Source organism: Anolis sagrei, chromosome 1 (genome assembly GCF_037176765.1).
Source record: "Anolis sagrei isolate rAnoSag1 chromosome 1, rAnoSag1.mat, whole genome shotgun sequence".
NCBI classification, from domain to species: Eukaryota; Metazoa; Chordata; class Lepidosauria; order Squamata; family Dactyloidae; genus Anolis; species Anolis sagrei.
Genome location: NC_090021.1, coordinates 169,375,632 through 169,394,042, shown reverse-complemented (window position 1 = coordinate 169,394,042; position 18,411 = coordinate 169,375,632). Strand labels below are relative to the sequence as shown.

Here is an 18,411-nt window from a genome sequence, read left to right as displayed (position 1 = left end):
TTTGCCTGCATCCACACTAATACCCATTGGCCCTCAAAATCTTCCTTATGATTCAATAATTTTGAAAACTGATTTTGGGGAAACAGCAACAGAATGAGGATCTTGTTACCTGCTTGCATATTCTGCACCAGGAGTAGGTAAGAATAGTGTGCTGATAACCAGGCACTGGAGAGTCTAGTTCTTTCAATATGATCTGCACACAACCTTGGCCGTGAACAAAACGACGGATGTGGTGCACCATCGGTGTTTCACAGAACATGCTCGGGCACTGATAGGAAGGCCTTTGGACAACAAAGGAAGGGTGAAAAAAAGCATATTTTAGATTTCAGTGATCATATACAATATGATGCTATACACACCAGCATTTGTCAAATTTAAAACTACAAGTGACTCTAATACAACTTTCTACAAACCAAATAACCAATGGTGAAAGATTCTGGGAATTGTCATAAAGATGTGGAAGGCAGCAGGTTGAGAAAGTTCCTCGATAATACCCTTTCTCCTTATTTTATTTCATGCTGTCCATCATTCTAAGGTTTATCTTAATATTACAAGGGCTTGTTCTGTAAGTCTGAGTCTTTATATTTCTACTGTCCATTTTTCACCAACGTTATTAAAGTCTCCGCCTAGTACAATCACACTTTTCCTTAAAAAAAAATTTTTTAATATACATTTGTCCAACAAAATGTATAAGCATACATTCTTCTCTCTTTTTACAGTATCTTAGGCAAAAGAGTATGTCATATTATATACAATCTAACAGTAAATAAACATCAAAAACATCTTTAATCATATTTCTTATTATTTTTAAATTTGCATTACAACTTATGCTACATATAACTCTATCACACACCTTTTATCCACTTATACATATTGTATTTCTTTATCATTATAATTATACCGTTTTCCCCCTCTTCCCCTTACCCTTAGTTTGTGCCCCCTCTACCAGGACCAACCAACTGATGTTGTTTCACCATTCCAAAATATCATTGTTTCCCTTGCTGACTTATACCCCTTTCTCTCATTAAGCACATACTCGATAAGTATGTGCAATCACCCTTTTCCAAGCCTTAAAGGACAGCTGCAATAACATAGCACTATTCATCCTCCAAATGATATGATTTAAATCTGAGTCTGGGTAAAGTGTGGTTACAGCCTACATATGTCCCCTAGGCATCCCAGGTTCAGCCCCCTATAGATCCCAGACCCATTTTATTTTAAAGAGGGCAATTTTTTTTGTCCTAAAGCACCCCGAATCACTTGCAAATGTGGCATTTTGAGTCCCTGACCTCTTAAAAACTCCCCCAATCTTTTTTTAAATAATCAGACTAACTTTTCAGCCAAAAGCATTCCAAATCATTCACAAATGTATTGGTTTGCATTCCTCACACCCTCCTGATCTATATATATTTCTACACCATTACAGGGCATCTGAATCAGCTTCCAAAAATAAATAATAATAGTTCTGCAACAAAGTGTAATAAACAGTTAGTTCAAAGAAAATATGGGCATAAAAAGATAAAACCGAACAACCGTCGTGCCATAAACTCAGACAACCTCTTGTGTCCATATCACACTGACACTTACTATGCCTATTATCCTTCAAGGACATAGGTACAGAAAAGCCTCTCTAACACTGCTGACACCTTTGACCTTCTACCTATAAAGAAAGGTCTGCCACTAAAGTATGGACCTTCCTAAAGTGTGGATCTCATACTATATTGGTCCTCTAAAAAGAAAAGTGGGATAAAAAGCATTACAAATGAATAAAAATCCTTCCTGTAGAGGGGTGAAAAGCACTATTAAAACAACAAGATCGATCCTCCAATGAACTACAATACCTTCCACATTTGCAGGGGTTAAGAGTACAAGTGGAAAAAGAGACTATCTTCAGGAGTGGACAAAGGCCTCCTTAAAGGAACAGATGGGTGGGGTGGCTCACTGCTCCTTCACTCTCCCTAGGCTTCCAGGGCTGGTTGGAAAAGGGGGTCACTGCTGCTCATCACTCCCTCTTCTACCAGTTCAGGAAAGGGGGAGGAACAGTAAACCCTATCGACAAACCAGCTCTGCGAGGAAGCCCTGTGAATCCAATCTAGAAATCCCAATCCTGCAAATGTGAAGGGCCAACTGCATTGTGTTTTCAATAGAGTTTCAAAGTCTAGGTCAGATAATAATTCTCACCTGAAGCAATACCTTTCTAAAAACACACCCAAAGTGAGGTCATTCTTTCCATAAAACTCCATTACCACCATCCTAAAGTAAATGGGAATAAAGCAATTATTCTTCAAATCATTTCAGAACATTTGTAGGGCAAAGTCATCGAATACACGACAATGCCTTAAAGATTCCAAAGTGTGACTCTTTACACAGAATCTCCACTTTCACTAAAATGGGAATTATAAAGAAGTATTTATCAGCATATTGCTCAGCCAAGACTTAGCTAGGTCTTCTGCAAACTTCTGCAGTCAACCAGTATGATTCTCTTATATCTATTAAAACAAGCAGGAGAGCATGGATGCTTTAACATTTGGGGAAATTATTCTTTAGGTACAATGAGTACAAGTAGTAGAATATATCAAACTATGACATTATTCAATATAATACTGAATTATTGAACTTAGCAAGCTGTGATAACAGCAGACGTATTTGGAAAATGATGATGATAATAATAATAATAATAATAATAATAATAATACACATAGAAATTAATCAGAAAAGCAAATGAGAATTAGAAGAATAAGAATTGATTCCACACCATGGGCTAACGCAGGCACTTGGAGCATTGCTGGATTGGGCTGAAGAGCTGCTGAACAAGACACAGAGCCTCTGATGGTTTGCAGGGCTGAGGCAGTCTATCTGGTGAGAGAAACCCCACAAAAAATTATTATGCCATGTCAAGCACAGCAATCCAATATTTCAGAAAATAACATACACAGTCCCAGGGCAACTCAAACCACAACTCTTTTTACTTAATAATAATTTTGAATTAGTTTGCTCAATCATGCAGGTAGGTCATCACTAGGCCCCCCAGAGCATCAAACAAGAGAGTTTGGATGTTTCACTTCACTTACTTTATGTGACCATAGGGATTCATTCTGAATAAATCCATCTTCATCACCACTCCTGGCTCCAAACTTCACTTCAGGTGTCTCCTTACACTGGGCAAAGGGATCTGCATCCTTCTGCACAATCCTTCCTCCTCTGGCCCGGAAATCAGCCACCATTCTGGCCAGACTTTGGCTATTGTTCATATGCTCTGCAATCCTAGTGCTCACAAGTTCATGGGAAGGTAAGATCTGGATAGGTTTGGCTTGGATATTTCCATTCATTCCTTGCAAGCCAGCCAGATCCCTCAATAACTGTTTCTTCCTCCTGCCATCAAGCTCTTTGTACTCCTTGTTGAGCCGAGGTGACACATAAACTTGCTCCAGGAAATACTCCCTTGTGGGGCATCTCATGCCCCTCTCTGTCAACAGAAAAGGCTCACGAAATGTGATGACTGGAGAAATGCAGAGAATAAGATCCTTCAGCTCTTGTTTAAATGCTAGAGAGAAAGATTTGAGGCGATCTTCAGAGGAGGTCACCTCTTCTGTAACATACATCCCGGTGTCATCTTGCAGAGGGTCCCTAAACTCTCTAATCTGACCTTTTGGCTCCTGGAACTCATCCATACCAGCTAAATTATCCAGCTGCTCACTGTCCAAAGTTCCCAGCTGTTGGTCCATCAGGTCGAGGGGCAACAAAGCCTCTGGTATTAATGTGGAAGGAAAGAAAGGAGGTATGAATGAAGAATCCATCGAGAGTTGTTCTTGTCGCTTCTGGGAAGAAACATCTTGCAAGTCACTATTATCCTGCCCATTCTCTTCTTCTACCAATGTGCTTTCTTCCATAGAACTCATCTCATCCAAAGATGGCAATTCAGAGATTACAGGCATTTTTTCAGAGGCCATGTCAACATCTTTTCCTACAATAGTTTTTGACTGGTCTTGCTGTCCACTATCTTCTCCCTGGCCTTCAATCAGGGAGTGAAAGGAAATGTTTTTGGCCAACATGGGGGGCATGGCGAATTCATCCATCAGGAACGAGATCTCCAACTGGGAATGGTAAGCCACACAAATCATAAAAATGAGAATCTCCTTCACTCGAGCCAGTTCATAATCCCCTGCACCACGCAGCTTGATGGTGCAACCCAGGTGCTGTGGGCAGCCTTCAAAAAACATCAATGTTTTTGTTTGACCTGAAAAAAGAGAAAAATGCTTACACTATCACCTGTGGGGAAGATTTACCTTGCCTCATTTCTGGTCCATGTCTTGGGGTTATAAATGGGTTCAAACCCTATTCAGAAAATAACCAGTCTTCCCCAATCTAAAGATTGGACTTTAGCATTCCCTCCTGACATAGACATTGCTAGGTCCAACTGCTAGGCTCCGTTTATCATGCTTTCCCAGGGCTTTAAGAACTTATATTGTTCTGTCTTTTGTCTGAAAATATTGTATGGCATTTTGCTACTGTTGTTAAATAGCTGATATTTTTATATTTGAACTTGCTTTTTAAAAAATTGAGTTTAAGTTGATTTTATAACTTCATATTGAATTTTACTGTTTTATTTTGCAAGTCATCTCGGGAAGATCACAATCCTGAAAGGTAGATACTTAAAAAAAGATAAATAAATTTTCTTACATAAAAATAGCAATTCAATATCTTCGGTTGGCTTCCAACACAGCAGCAAAGAGACATTTAGTAGGGTGTCTCTGTGAGAATGTATATGTATGTATAAAGGAAAAAAATCCATTCTGCTAATCATATAGTGGCCAAAACCAAGCATGAAAAGGTTAAAACAGAGGAGTGGACATGACATGCCTAGACTCTGAGAAAACGTCAAAGTGTAACTTCCTCCTGTCTTGAATAATGAGATCTGATACGCACAGTGTAAATGTCTTAGATAGGGGTCCTCAAACTTTTTAAACAGAGGGCCAGGTCACAGTCCCTCAAACTGTTGGAGGGCCGGATTATAATTTGAAAAAACCATGAATGAATTCCTATGCACAGTGCACATATATTATTTGTAGTGCAAAACCACTTTAAAACAATGCAATAATTAAAATGAAGTACAATTTTAACAAATATAAACTTATCAGTATTTATTTATTTATTTATTTTACAGTACTTATATTCCGCCCTTCTCACCCCGCAGGGCACTCAGGGCAGATTACAATGTACATATACATGGCAAACATTCAATGCCATAGACACACGACATATATAGACAGACACAGAGGCAATTTAACTTTTCATGAGGGTATTCTGGCCCCAGGGGAGCTGTTGCTTCACCGTCCATTTGTGACACTGATGAAGTACTTCCTAATTCTTTGCAGGCTTGCTGGAGATTTTTATGGCATTATAAATTAGTTAAATTAGCCTCCCCACGTAGGCGGTACCTAAATTTCTTATTTGACAGATGCAACCATCTTTCAGCTGCACAAATTGGTCGGACATTCACTCCAACCCGGGCTGGCTTCGAACTCATGACCTTAATGCAGCTAACTCCCAGCTAGCTTCACCACAGTCCTGGTGGAAAGTGTGGGCCTGCTTTTGGCTGATGAGATAGGATTGTTGTTGTTGTTATGTGCTTTCCAGTCATTTCAGACTTAAGTTGACCCTGAGCGAGGGCCGGGTAAATGACCTTGGAGGGCCATATCTGGCCCCCGGGCCTTAGTTTGAGGACACCTGGTCTTAGACGTCATGACTTATTCTCTCTTTCTATGGGCCACGCTGAGGAGTGTGAATTTGTATATAGTTCGGGAAATGTAAATAAACATAAAAAGCCGCTCTAAGTGAGCAGAACATGAGGCTGCCGAGTTTGTTTGAAGTGAAAGCACCTCAGTAATAAATTACTGACAGTCACACACAGTTCCAAAGAAGGTAGAACCAAAAAAGATCTTCTTGATTCCTTATACAGACTACATGTTTTATAATAAGCCTTCCCTAGCTTGAATCCCACCAGATACCATTCCTATCAGTTCCAGAGACTATGGAAATTACTGAAGCATCAGGGGAGTTCAGAATACCAGGCTAGGAAAATCTGCTTTATATGATATCATATATGCATGATATATAAAGTAAATGACTTCCAATCACCTCCTCCTTTCATGATGTATCTGATTATACTAGTCTCATGAAAGCCAAATGGGTTCAAGCAACCGACATGCTCAGCCTTGCCAGGAGGTGGACAATAATACTGGCCTTTCTACAAAGTTGCTGTATGAATTACAAAATATAAAATATCTACCTCCCAGGGTTGTCCTGAGGACAAAAAGGGCACCCTGAGGTCTTTCTGATTAAGGATGGGCTACAGAAATGCCTTAAACATGAGCTGACTGTCATTATTCATGGCACTGTGCTTTTACTTACTATTAGGCAACTGAAAAACTTGAATGTAAAACTTGTGACAAGTCCCCAGGTGTGGCTTGGTCAGCAGCTGATCCATCGACATCAATACATCTCCCTGAGTCATCCGACTTACCCTGTCCAAGACATGCTGCAAAACATTGATAAGATAGCAAGCGTTTTACGTTTAATCTCTCACTCAGCTGAATCCAGGAAGGGATAAGTGGCTACACAGCAGGGCAGAAACCATAATAAGAATCATATAACTTTCTCAAATTTCAATGCATTTGCCAAGTACAAAAAATGACGGAGTGCTAGATCGGCCACCAGGTAACAGCAGAGGCGTGATTCAACCATTTGTACACTTTTGAACAAAATTATCTTGCTTTCTTTTTAAAGTATATGAGAATTTGTTTTGGTGAAAACTATGGAAATAGAGAGGGCAATAATAATAATAATAATAATAATAATAATAATAATAATAATAATAATAATAATCTTTATTTGTACCCCGCCACCATCTCCCCGATGGGAACTCAGTGCGACTTACATGAGGCCAAGCCCAAAACAATTACATAAAATAAAACCGAAAACGCAAATAATGAACAATAACAACACAATTACATAAAACAAATGAAAACATAGCAATATAAGATTACAACAAGATAAAGTGCTCCAGAATTTTTGGGTACCACAGCTAGCAGCAACCAGCTTGGCCTTGTTTAAAAGGAGATTAGCTAAACTAGTAGATCTGACTACTAGTCACAATGGCTAGAGATTACTCTCTAGTAACTAAATGTAACATGCGCCTGAATATTGGCTGCTGTTTGCAGGCTTCCCTCGAGGATCAAGGTGGTCGTGTGGAAACAAATATTACAATAAATGTACTTTATTTATATTCCACTCTATCTCCCCTGGAGGACTCGGAGCTGATTACAGAAACATACATAGCAAGCATTCAATGCCGTTACACAATTAACAGCAAAGACAGACAGTAAGAGGCAAGGCTTCCTGCTTGTTTACATCTCCGGCATCTGGAGGCTGTGATCGACTCAGCCATGGGGTGGTGCTTTTGTTTCAATTTCCATGCGGAAGAGGCTAAACTATTACCCTTGGATGCCTTGCTGATTGAATCTTGCCAGCATGTTTTTTCAGGGGCACCTTTTACCTTCCCCATGAAAGTGGTACCTATTTTATCTACTCACATTCGAACTGCTAGGTAAACAGAAGCTAGGGCTGATGATGGGAGCTCACCCCACCTGGGGCTCGAACTGTCAGTCTTCCGGTCAACAAGAATTACAATATCTGGTGATTAACCCGCTGTGCTAACCGCAGCCCTTGTGATCTAATCTATCTTAACTATATTTTGATATGTATTTTAATCTGTGCAATTCTGTTTTTTGATATGTTTTATTTATATGTTTTATATGATATTTATGATTAATTTATGTTTAATTGTCTAGTAATTGTCTATTACGTTTTGTAAGTTAAAGATAAAGGTTTCCCCTGAGATTAAGCCTAATCATGTCCGACTCTGGGGGGTAGTGCTCATATCCATTTCTAAGCCGAAGAGCTGGCATTGTGCGTAGACAGCTCCAAGGTCATGTGGCCAGCATGGCTGCATGGAGTGGCATTACCTTCCCACAGAAACTGTACCTATTGACCTACTCACATTTGCATGTTTTTGATCTGCTAGGTTGGTAGAAGTTGGGCCTAACAGCAGGAGCTCACCCCACTCCCCAGATTCAAACTGCCAACCTTTTGGTCAGCATGTTCAGCAACTCAGCAGTTTAATCTGCTGTGCTACCAGGGGCCTTATACAATATTTTGTACTGGCACTGAATGCTTGCCTTTTTACTTTGGGAGCCTCCCTGAGTTCTCTCGGTGAGAGAGGGTGGGTTAAAAATAAATTATTATTAATTATAAATAATAATTATTATTATTATTAGAAACACAACAAAATGAGTCCACAGCAGACAAGATCACTCTGCTGGCTGTTGTATTGGATTACACATCGGACACTTCCCAAGTGTCTAGGACTGTGTGATGTATCGGCGAATAATGCGTGCGGATCCCAGTAAGGTGGCCTTCTGCAGCTGGCAGCTGGTAATCTTGTCAGCACCAATTGTGTTTAAGTGCAGGCCAAAGTCTTTAGGCATTGCACCCAGCGTGCCAATCACCACTAGGACCACTTTTACTGGCTTGTGCCAGAGTCTTTGCAATTATTATTATTATTATTATTATTATTATTATTATTTATTGTGCTGTTCAAACTTGGAAAATGACAACTCTTTTACAACAAAGAAATACGAATCTCACTAAAGAATGAAAATTGCAATGCAATACAAACTGGTTTTACAAAGAAAAATCAAGATATATTTAGGCCCAAATCAAAAGCAAATAATATATGGTCAACAGCCCATTTATCTATGAATATTTGCAGTTTACTGGGTATCTAAGATGCAGCAGCAATTGAGGGCATAAAATTGCTGCTTAGAATCTGTGTACTTACAGGCTTAACATTGATGACCAAAGTGATGCCATGCTCCAGCAGCATGTCCTGAGCAATACGAGACACTGTTTTTTCCACCAGGACCAAAGTGGGTCTAACATCCACAATCCTCTGTACATAGTTCTTCAAGAACTCCCTTTCCTGATGTGACAAAACAGGAATGGCAGCAATCAGATGTGTATTACAAGGGAGAGGGAAGTACTTCAGGGACCACAAGCCTCAAACTGAAACATGCTGATTTGAAGGTCAGCACAGTTAAAACCAGTGCCATGATCTCACGTTAAACACATGGGGATTCAAATGGTAAATGCCATCGGAGTTTGGGTCCATCAGTATACAGTTAAATGAGAGCACTTGAGGAAATAAATCACTGGCCAAAACAAATAGAGGAATTACAGAAATGCTATTTTAAGAAACAGACTACTTTAGTATACAAAGCTGCTATGCTACGGTGGTTATTTTTTAAAGTGCTTCTCTGTCCACCCCAGATAAAATCACAATTTCAGTCTGCACGGGTTCTATGATTCTTAATAATTTTTTCAGCAGAACAGATTATTACATATCCTTCCAATAGTAATAAAGAAAAGAAAATACTCAATATAATAATAATAATAATAATAATAATAAAGTAAAATAATGGAAATGTAATAACAGTAATAATAGAGTAAAATAATGGAAATGTAATAATAACAATAAATAGACTAAATTAATAAATGTAATAATAATAGAATAGAATAATACATGTAATAATAATAATAATAACAACAGGAGTAAAATAATAAATAACATTGACTTGAGTATAAGTCAAGGGGAGCTTCTTCAACCTAAAAAAAGGGCTGAAAAACTAGGCTTATACTCAAGCATATAGGTCCAACAGATGTTGTGACCTATAGTATTTCTCCTAGGAAATAATAAGTGGTCACCTTATTAGGACTCTGATGTAATGTTATGGAACAGAAAGGACAAAGTAAAGTAAATCATTCCAACCTGTAGAACGATGGGATCTATGCATGTAAACTTTGTTTCTTCTCGATAGAGATATTCAATGGAGCACTTCAATAGAAGAATTTTGGGGTTTTTAATATAGGAGTTCATCTAAAAGAGATGAAGTTGTGAAATATATTACTACTTAGCAATACTTTAAGGAAGAGCAGGTATTTTAGCTCAATTTTCCTTTTGAAAAGACAACAGGAATAATTATAGCACAATGGTAAAGCTCAGGCATTGAATGAAAAATGTCTCAGATTGTCAACATCTCAAAGTTAGGATGGAGCAATATCCTTGCCTGAATTCCCAGAGACACTGTGAATCAGAGGAGACTGTGGCAGCCAACAATTCAACCATACCTTCCATTATCTCTCACCACTGGGAATGGTAGTTGGGGTTGAACTAAGTTAGAGCAATACTATTTGGAGGTCTGCTCAGCCATACATACCCAAACATCTTTAAAAAATAATAATGAACTGGATGGCCATTGATATAGCCCTACATTCCCTGTATAATCCCCACTGTGTAAGACTCCAAAAACAAGAAGGGAAAACAAGGAAGTTACTCGAAGACTCTGTTTGTTTTTACACCACAAATTAGTCCTGATAAAATCAATAGTTCTCTTCCAGCTGGGGTGTGCACACACAAACATACACAGAATGACTGCCAGATGTAGGGTGAAGCGAGAGTATCATGGCAGGGATTTATTTTATTTACAACATTTTTATCCCGCCCTTCTCAACCCCAAGGGGGTACTCAAGAGCGGCTAACAGTGGCAGCAATTCGATGCCACAATATCATAATATAACAATATAAAACTATAAAAACACAATAGATTAAAACAATAACATTAAATATACACTCATATCCATTTCCATTATCATAACAATCATCATATGGTCCAGTTCAATGTCCAAAGTGCCGTTGTGCCTACTAGCCAAAAGCCGGGTTCAAAAACCACGATTTCAGTTTTTTCCTAAAGGAAAGGAGGGAGGACGCCGATCTAATCATGCTGGGGAACAAATTCCATAAGCAGGGGGCCACCACCGAGAAGGCCCCGTCCCTCGTCCCCACCAGACATGCTTGCGAGGCCGGTGGGACCAAGAGCAGGGCCTCACTGGTGGATCTTTACGAGGCAGAACATAGAGTGAGATACGTTCGGAGAAGTAAGCTGTCAGGAAGACAGGTCTATAATTTCCAAGGAGACAATTTGTGGAGACTCTTCACAGGTGCTATTATTTAAATAGATGCACCAGGAGGCTCTGCACTTTTTTCATCGACTTTTTATGTTCCAATGAAGGGGAGCCCATCACGCAAAAACAAGGGAGAGAGAGAGAGAGAGAGAGAGAGAGGACACCCCCCCCCCCCCCCCATTACTCAAACTTTTGGATTTCCATCTGTTTTGAATTGCAATTCCTAGAACGCATCACCCTTTACCATGCTGCTTGGGTCCTACTGGAAGCTAAATTACCAAGCTGAAGTCGCTGCATCATACCTTTTTATGTGCTATGTTCTTGGTGCATACAAAGCCATTCACCACTATAGAGTCAAACTTCTTTCCACCTGGAATCTGGCAAAAACGAAGGATTTCATTGTACACTGAATGAAGCAAATCTCTTTCAATGCAAAACCCACCCACAGCATTAAGAACCTACCCAGAAATAAGACATGAAATGGAGGTTTTGGCATTTAGGAGGTAAATGCACATGTAGCGGCACACTCCACAGACACTCCAGTTTGCAAACACTATCTATGCTCCCATTCACAAGGGTTAAAGCCTTTCCAGAAATTCACTTTCCCTTGCACACTAGCATCCAGCAGATGTTGTGATCTATAATATTTCTCCTAGGAAATAATCCATTTCTCAAGAATACCACATTCATCTAACAATCAAACTTTTTTTTTACTGAAAATACATTTCTTTCATAACAAAGCACTGACCTGCTGTCATTACTGTGTGCAGAAACAAACAACCACTCACTCTTTCCATCTGTTCTAACACTATTAGCACCATTGTGCTTTGAGCTTCTACAAAATATTTCTTTTCAAAGATAGGCTATTCCCTTTGTAGCTGCGAATGAAGCCTCAATAATTATCACAGTAAAGGAAGAGAATAATGACAAGGCTGAGGACAGAAAAGATAATACAGTGCCACAGGTGCAATTTCCCTTTTATTCTGGCCTGCTCCAAAGTCAATGTGCTACCATTAATGCCTCATTAATATCTCAAATGAAAGTAGCTTTGGGTTGCTATGAGGTTTTTGGGCTGTATGGCCATGTTCCAGAAGCATTCTCTCCTGACATTTTGCCCATATCTATAGCAGGCATCCTCAGAGGTTGTGATGTCTGTTGGAAACTAGGCAAGTGGGGTTTATATATCTGTGGAATGAACAGGATGCTTGAGGCAAGTGTGAATGTTGCAATTGGCCATCTTGATTAGCATTTAATGGCCTTCTAGTTTCAAAGCCCGGCTGCTTCCTGCCTGGGGGAATGCTTTTTTGAGAGGTGTTAGCTGGCCCTGATATTTTCCTGATTGCTTTCCTATGTTCAGATGAAGCTAAAATATATGCAACTTTTGATACACAGATATCACTTTTGTTTTCATAATTAAGCTTAGAGTAGGACTTTGGTATGATCAGTGTTATAATGAAAGAAAGTGACACTGTTCAAGACTATATCTCGGATATAAAAAAAAGAGAGAGAAAATTGAAAAATAATTTAACACAATTATACATTGCACTTTTGATTAAAGAAAGGTAAACAAAAAACCTTACGGAGTAACAATTTGATTATTATGCCAGAGGAATAATCTGATTAAAATTTCATTTAAACATATATGTTTACTCACTACACAAATCCTACCCACCAACCACTCAGAAGTATCCTTTTTTAAAAAATTAGAAAACAAAATAAGAGAATCAAGCTACTGGTGGGCTACCATCCATATGTACACATGGACCCATCCATAATGGTTCTTTGGTGAGACATCTGGTTTCAGTCCACCAATGTGTCAGTCCCTTAAAAGCAGGTCAAGTCATGCAGAGGACATTATCGTATAATAATAATAATAATCATCATCATCATCATCATCATCATCATCCTTTATTTATACCCCGCTAACATCTCCCAAAGGACTCGGTGCGGCTTACAAGACCCAATACATCAGTAAAACAACAGCATAACAAATACAACAATAAATAAACTCATAAAACAAGCAATAAACATTAAAACAATAGCAATAAACATTAGACAATAATACCATGACACATTTAAAACTAAGGCCAGGCCAAATGTAATGATTAAAATTTTAAAATGCTGAACATGACAGGTGAGATGGAAGGTTTTTGGAGATAGGTGCGGTGTGCAGACAATCTTAATCTCTAGTGCCTTGGGCTACTTCTCTTTCCTCTCATTTCCAGCTCTCCATATTGTGGAAACTCACTTTTTTGATATGGACAAACTGGCGGATGTCCATGTCATCATCTCTGTTCTTCACATCGGGTCGAACGGTCTGAACCACCTGGCAGACCACAGGCACAATGATATCCCTCCAGGAGAGGGACAATGATTCAGTGTATAGCAGCTGCTGAAGCAGTGCCATCATATGATTGTGATTAGCAGAACTGCAGAGAAAACAAATGTAAAGAGCCCAGTTAATGTACAGAAGAAAGGAAATTACTATATGACCCCCTGCTTCTACTTCCAGATACTACTACAGATTACTGTAGATATATCACCTTTCTCTGACCCCATTTCGTCCACACGTACACTCCATCTCTTTCTTCACCAATGAAACATAGATTTCGAGTGACTGTCCTAAGCCTTCCATGAGACCCATAAAATCACGTCTAGTTTTACTACCTGGAACATGCCTCATGCAAGACATGCGTTCTTTCAGATATTTTTTTTAGAATAGGCACACTAAACTAAAGGGAGGAGGATATGGACAGATTCCTAGAGTTTGTACAGGAAATGCTACATGAGGAGTACAGCCTTCAGTCAAAGAATAACTGTTCATGCTCTTTGTTTCCACACCACAAACCCAACTTACAGCAACCTCTCCATGGCTTGTTTTTCCCCATTTTCCTCCCTCAGAAGGTCCAGATTACTGTGGTGCCAGCCCAATGGGGTGAAAAACAACTCCTTGGATTTTTCTTCAACTCGTCGATTGAATAGAGACTCTAAAGAACAATGAGGTGAAATAGAAGAAGTTTATTATCCATATATAGGTTTCTTTCAGGTAAAGGGTAAAGGTAAAGGTTTCCCCTGACATTAAGTCTAGTCGTGTCGAACTGCAGGATGGTGCTCATCTCCATCATAATGCTGCTACTTCATAAATGGCATTCTTTTCTCAAGGGCTGACATGGTCATGAGAATCAATGCCCCTTCTGAGTCTTATGCCAGACTTAAGCCATCTAAACAAGATCTTGGAAAGCTTCCTTTTCCATGCTAAAATTCCTAGAATCTCCTAGCCATCATGAAAGTCCAACACAATCTTGCCACCACCCTAAGGCATGTTGTTGAAGAGGTTTTTTTCTAAAATTCTTGGTTTTAGAAAATGCTATGCATTTTTAAGTTGGTCTCATAAAGGTAGCAGACAAAAAATAACAATACACAGCCGTTGAGATTCCCTTAAAGCAAAAGAACAGATTCAAAATGCAGAATAAAAGTTTACACAAATGGTCAACAATAGTTAGTGTAGTCACACAACCTTAAAATACTGCACCACTCAACGCTATTGTTCCTGGAGTACACTCCACCCTTGTATGAAGGCCTGTTTCTCTTTTAACCTCTCTCCTTTTGAGCTCTCCCTCGTAAATTTACTCCTCTTTTATCTCACCCTGAGTTTAAGTATTTTATCTTGTACATGCGGCCCGCTCATTGTCATTGTGTTGGTGGATATTGCATTTGTATATTGCTTATTGTATTCACATGTTTTATGTATTTTACTGTGCTATTGCTTGTGTTTTGGTTTTTTATTGTACCGCAATTTGTTGTCTGGGCGTGGCCTCATGTAAGCTGCCCTGAGTCCTCGTTGGGGAGATGGTGGTGGGGTATAAATAATAATAATAATTATTATTATTAGTGGCTTCCATCCCCAGGTTCATTTCAAATGTAACTGATGTGATGGGAAAGCTTCTTTTTTAACAGCGTCAAGTTCAAAGCTTGAAAAAGTAACTTTTCAGACAACAGATTCTAGAATTGCCCTGCAAGTATGCCCCGTGATACATTCAAACTTGGGGGGGGGGGGGGTTGGAATACACTCATCCAAATCCCCATAGTGAGTGCCATGGTACTTAGGAGGATTTTGTAAAAATATATTTTTTCCAAACACTTGCAAAGCTACTTGCTTTGGTTAAGCACCTAAAATCAGTATGTGTGGGTCTTTTAGAATGGATATTTTTAAATGCTATATTTTAATGACATAAGACATGCTAGGTTTTCCAGTTATTCTCCATAACAACTTTACTAAGTTTAAAAAGTTGAGAATAGATCTCCTAGAGGTCTATACTACGTTTGACTCCCTAGTGCCTGATGCAACTCAGAAGCAGACATTAGCTCAGCTATGCTATGCAAGAGGGAGGAGTATACACCAAGAGTGAGTCATTTCTTAGAGCGCCTTATTTTTTGTGTGTACACAAACAAGGTTCTGAAACTCAACTTGCTCAAGTGAAGGTACAGCTAACAAGAAATAATCCAAGTCTGTGGGGGAAGGTGGGTGTTGTTTTGCTTTGTTCAAAGTTTTGAGGGAGGCTACATGTGCTCTAATTTAAAATGTTCCAACTCTTTAGCAAAAACAGGGGAGCGGAGAGAAGAAATGAGAAATATTCACTCGGCATTTTCTAACTCTGGGACTGGAGTGAGGGGGGGGGGGCTTTCTCCCATTAACTCACCTTTGATAAAAGCGTCGCTTATTGAGATCATTTGCTGTCCTCCGTTGTCGGCAATCAAGTACTCTGAAAGGAGAACAAAGTATGGAGATGGGAGGGGAAAAAGAAAAATGACAGACGATGCTAGCAAGGCACGGTAATTATATTGCTTACACACCCACACAGAAAGAGAAAAAAGAGAGATGACTCAGGCCATAGATTTAGTCACTGTTGTAGAAACACTTCCAAGAAGCTCAGGCCCAGAGGATGGTCTCGTTCTTCTTTCATCTATCGCTGTGAAGGCATGGCTGCCAAATACAGTATTACACTGTTACGGAGCCAGCTTGGCATGAAAGTAAAACCAAACAGAAGCAATTTGCCAATTTATACATGTCTCCTGTGTCCAGTTTGTTTAACAGTATCCCTGATGCGGAGCTCAACTTACCAAGCAAGGATTGGCAAGCTGAACACCCTTATTTTTTAAAAATAAATTGCAACGCTACACTCTTGAACACTCTTGCTAGGGGTAAAGGTAGTCTCATTAGTGCCCACGCTCCCATTAAAAAGCAACTGACATATAGCAAGATGCAACGCCTGAGAAACAGATACACAGCTAATTGGTCTTGGTTATTATCTCAAAATATGTCTTTCAGTTTGGGGTAGTCACAATTAGTAACCAACAGATGTCTGATCAGGGAGCAGGGTGAATGTTCAACTAATGGACTGAAGGCTAACTGACTGAAGCTGCAAAAGTCCTCCCTGAGTGGCATGACTATTAGTTTACAGGCCTTCCTAAATGCGCCCAGATTTAGCACGATAGTCTCTCACCCAAATTCAGAATGTCATTTTGATCCATTTTGGAACAAGTCCACAAATGATGAAAAGCAACATGGGCTGTTCCCTACCACTAGCCCCTTCCCATATCCTCTCTGATTTCTCAGTAATAGTTGTGTCCTCTCTGTTTGATTTAGATGTATGGTTACCTTAAGGTGAACTAAAGAACCAGTGTGGTGTAGTAGTCTAAGTTTTGGAGTATGACTCTGGAAAAGAGGGTTCAAACCTTGCTCACCTATGGAAAACCATTTGTTGACCTTGCTCAGCCTCAGTGAAAGGCAAAGGTTAACTCCCTCTGGGGAAAAAAAATCTTGCCAAGAAAATCCCACAATAGATTAGCTTTAGGATACATACAAGTCAGAAATTATGTGAAAGCACACAATGAGAAACATCACCCAATACTCAAACCACTACACAGGCTATCTAGATTTACAGAGATATATAGCCCTAAACAGTCCTATAAAATTAATTAAAATCCAAAAGGCAGTCACTGTTTCCAATTTCCAATTCCAATTCCATTTTTTTTTTCTCAAGTTAGGAAAATAAAATAATGGCATGGTTCACACTTTAAATACAACTGCAAGTGGAGATTTCAGCATCCGTTCTCTAATTTTTAAATACTTATTTCAAAGATGAGCATCTAACAGCATCACTTTTAATACATTGCTCATTTCTTGCTTCAAAAAGCGATCAGGTTCAAAATGGGTGCAATTACCTCAAAATCAATGATTTCCACAGATTTCGGTCATAATGTTTTTTATTCCAAAAACTATTTCACTGAACAAAAGGCATTGACAACTCATTGCTCTATTAAGAGAAAATGGAAGTTTGTCAGTACCATTTTAGGGTCAACTAATATGCCACAAGATAGGAGTAAATTTCTGAATTCACTAAAAGTCTTTCACTTGCGGGATAGTGCTCCAACAGACTGTGTGTGGCTGATAGGGAGAAAAAGCTAAGAGTATCTGAAGGATTTTCCTTCTCGTACTGATCTGTCTCCTCAGATTGTAGGAATATTCCTCCATGATATAAAGATGCTAAATGGTGTGGTGCATGGGACTTAATGCCTCACCATCTCATGCTTGCATTATAAGGCATAGAAAGGCATAGAGAAGAGGAAGACTAATCCACAGTCTCCAGACACACCTCTCTTCAGAGAAAAATACACCAGACAGATCTCATTTAAACACCAGCAACATGAATCATTTCCTCTTTCACCACTACCAGGAGCCATAAAGCACCTCTGGTGCCCTTTTTGTGTATTGTCTGTACAACAGCCGTATCTATGAACATGATGTAGAATTGGAGAAACTAACACACACTGCTACTATAGGAGCCTCTGCCTCAGCTATGATAATTTATGTGACAGAAGTAGGGCAATAAGGAGAAATGAGAGATGAAGACAGGACACTGTGGCCTTCTATCTCTCCAACACTATGGTCTTACAGAAATATTTGCCAATCCTCTGTGACAGAGAGACATACTCCCATCACCTTGCTACAAAAACAATACACCCAATCTCCAATTTTTAGATATTTTGGAACCTCATAGAGGCATACTAGGGACAGTCTAGTGAAAAGTGGTAAAAAGTACATTTTGAAAATGTTTCTCCAACACCATGAAAAAAATGACAGAGTAAACACTACCATCATCACATGAACATCCCTGGTTCTGCTCAATCTTTATCTCCTGGGGATCAATCCTGTTCTGGCACTCAGAAAACGTGCAAGTGAAGTTGAAACATGTATGTAAAACTTTTAAAGGGCTGCAGAGATATCAGTGTTTTCTCCACTGATATAGGCAGCCCTGTGCACAATTTGAA

The 18,411-nt window shown here is 39.2% G+C and overlaps 1 protein-coding gene across 11 annotated transcripts in view; it reads right to left on the bottom strand.

Annotated features, from left to right (window-relative positions):
* PIKFYVE (phosphoinositide kinase, FYVE-type zinc finger containing) overlaps positions 1–18,411 on the bottom strand; it is a 117,511-nt gene that overhangs the window by 49,145 nt on the left and 49,955 nt on the right. For all 11 annotated transcript variants that reach the window (XM_067470230.1, XM_067470244.1, XM_067470239.1 and 8 more), the window contains 11 exons: positions 15,780–15,842; positions 13,937–14,066; positions 13,328–13,508; positions 11,382–11,456; positions 9,887–9,994; positions 8,900–9,040; positions 6,412–6,538; positions 3,072–4,237; positions 2,756–2,856; positions 2,182–2,253; positions 110–281 (listed from right to left, as the gene is read on the bottom strand). In XM_067470230.1, the coding sequence (XP_067326331.1) occupies positions 110–281; positions 2,182–2,253; positions 2,756–2,856; positions 3,072–4,237; positions 6,412–6,538; positions 8,900–9,040; positions 9,887–9,994; positions 11,382–11,456; positions 13,328–13,508; positions 13,937–14,066; positions 15,780–15,842 (2,336 nt within the window). The remainder of the gene's footprint in view (positions 1–109; positions 282–2,181; positions 2,254–2,755; positions 2,857–3,071; positions 4,238–6,411; positions 6,539–8,899; positions 9,041–9,886; positions 9,995–11,381; positions 11,457–13,327; positions 13,509–13,936; positions 14,067–15,779; positions 15,843–18,411) is intronic.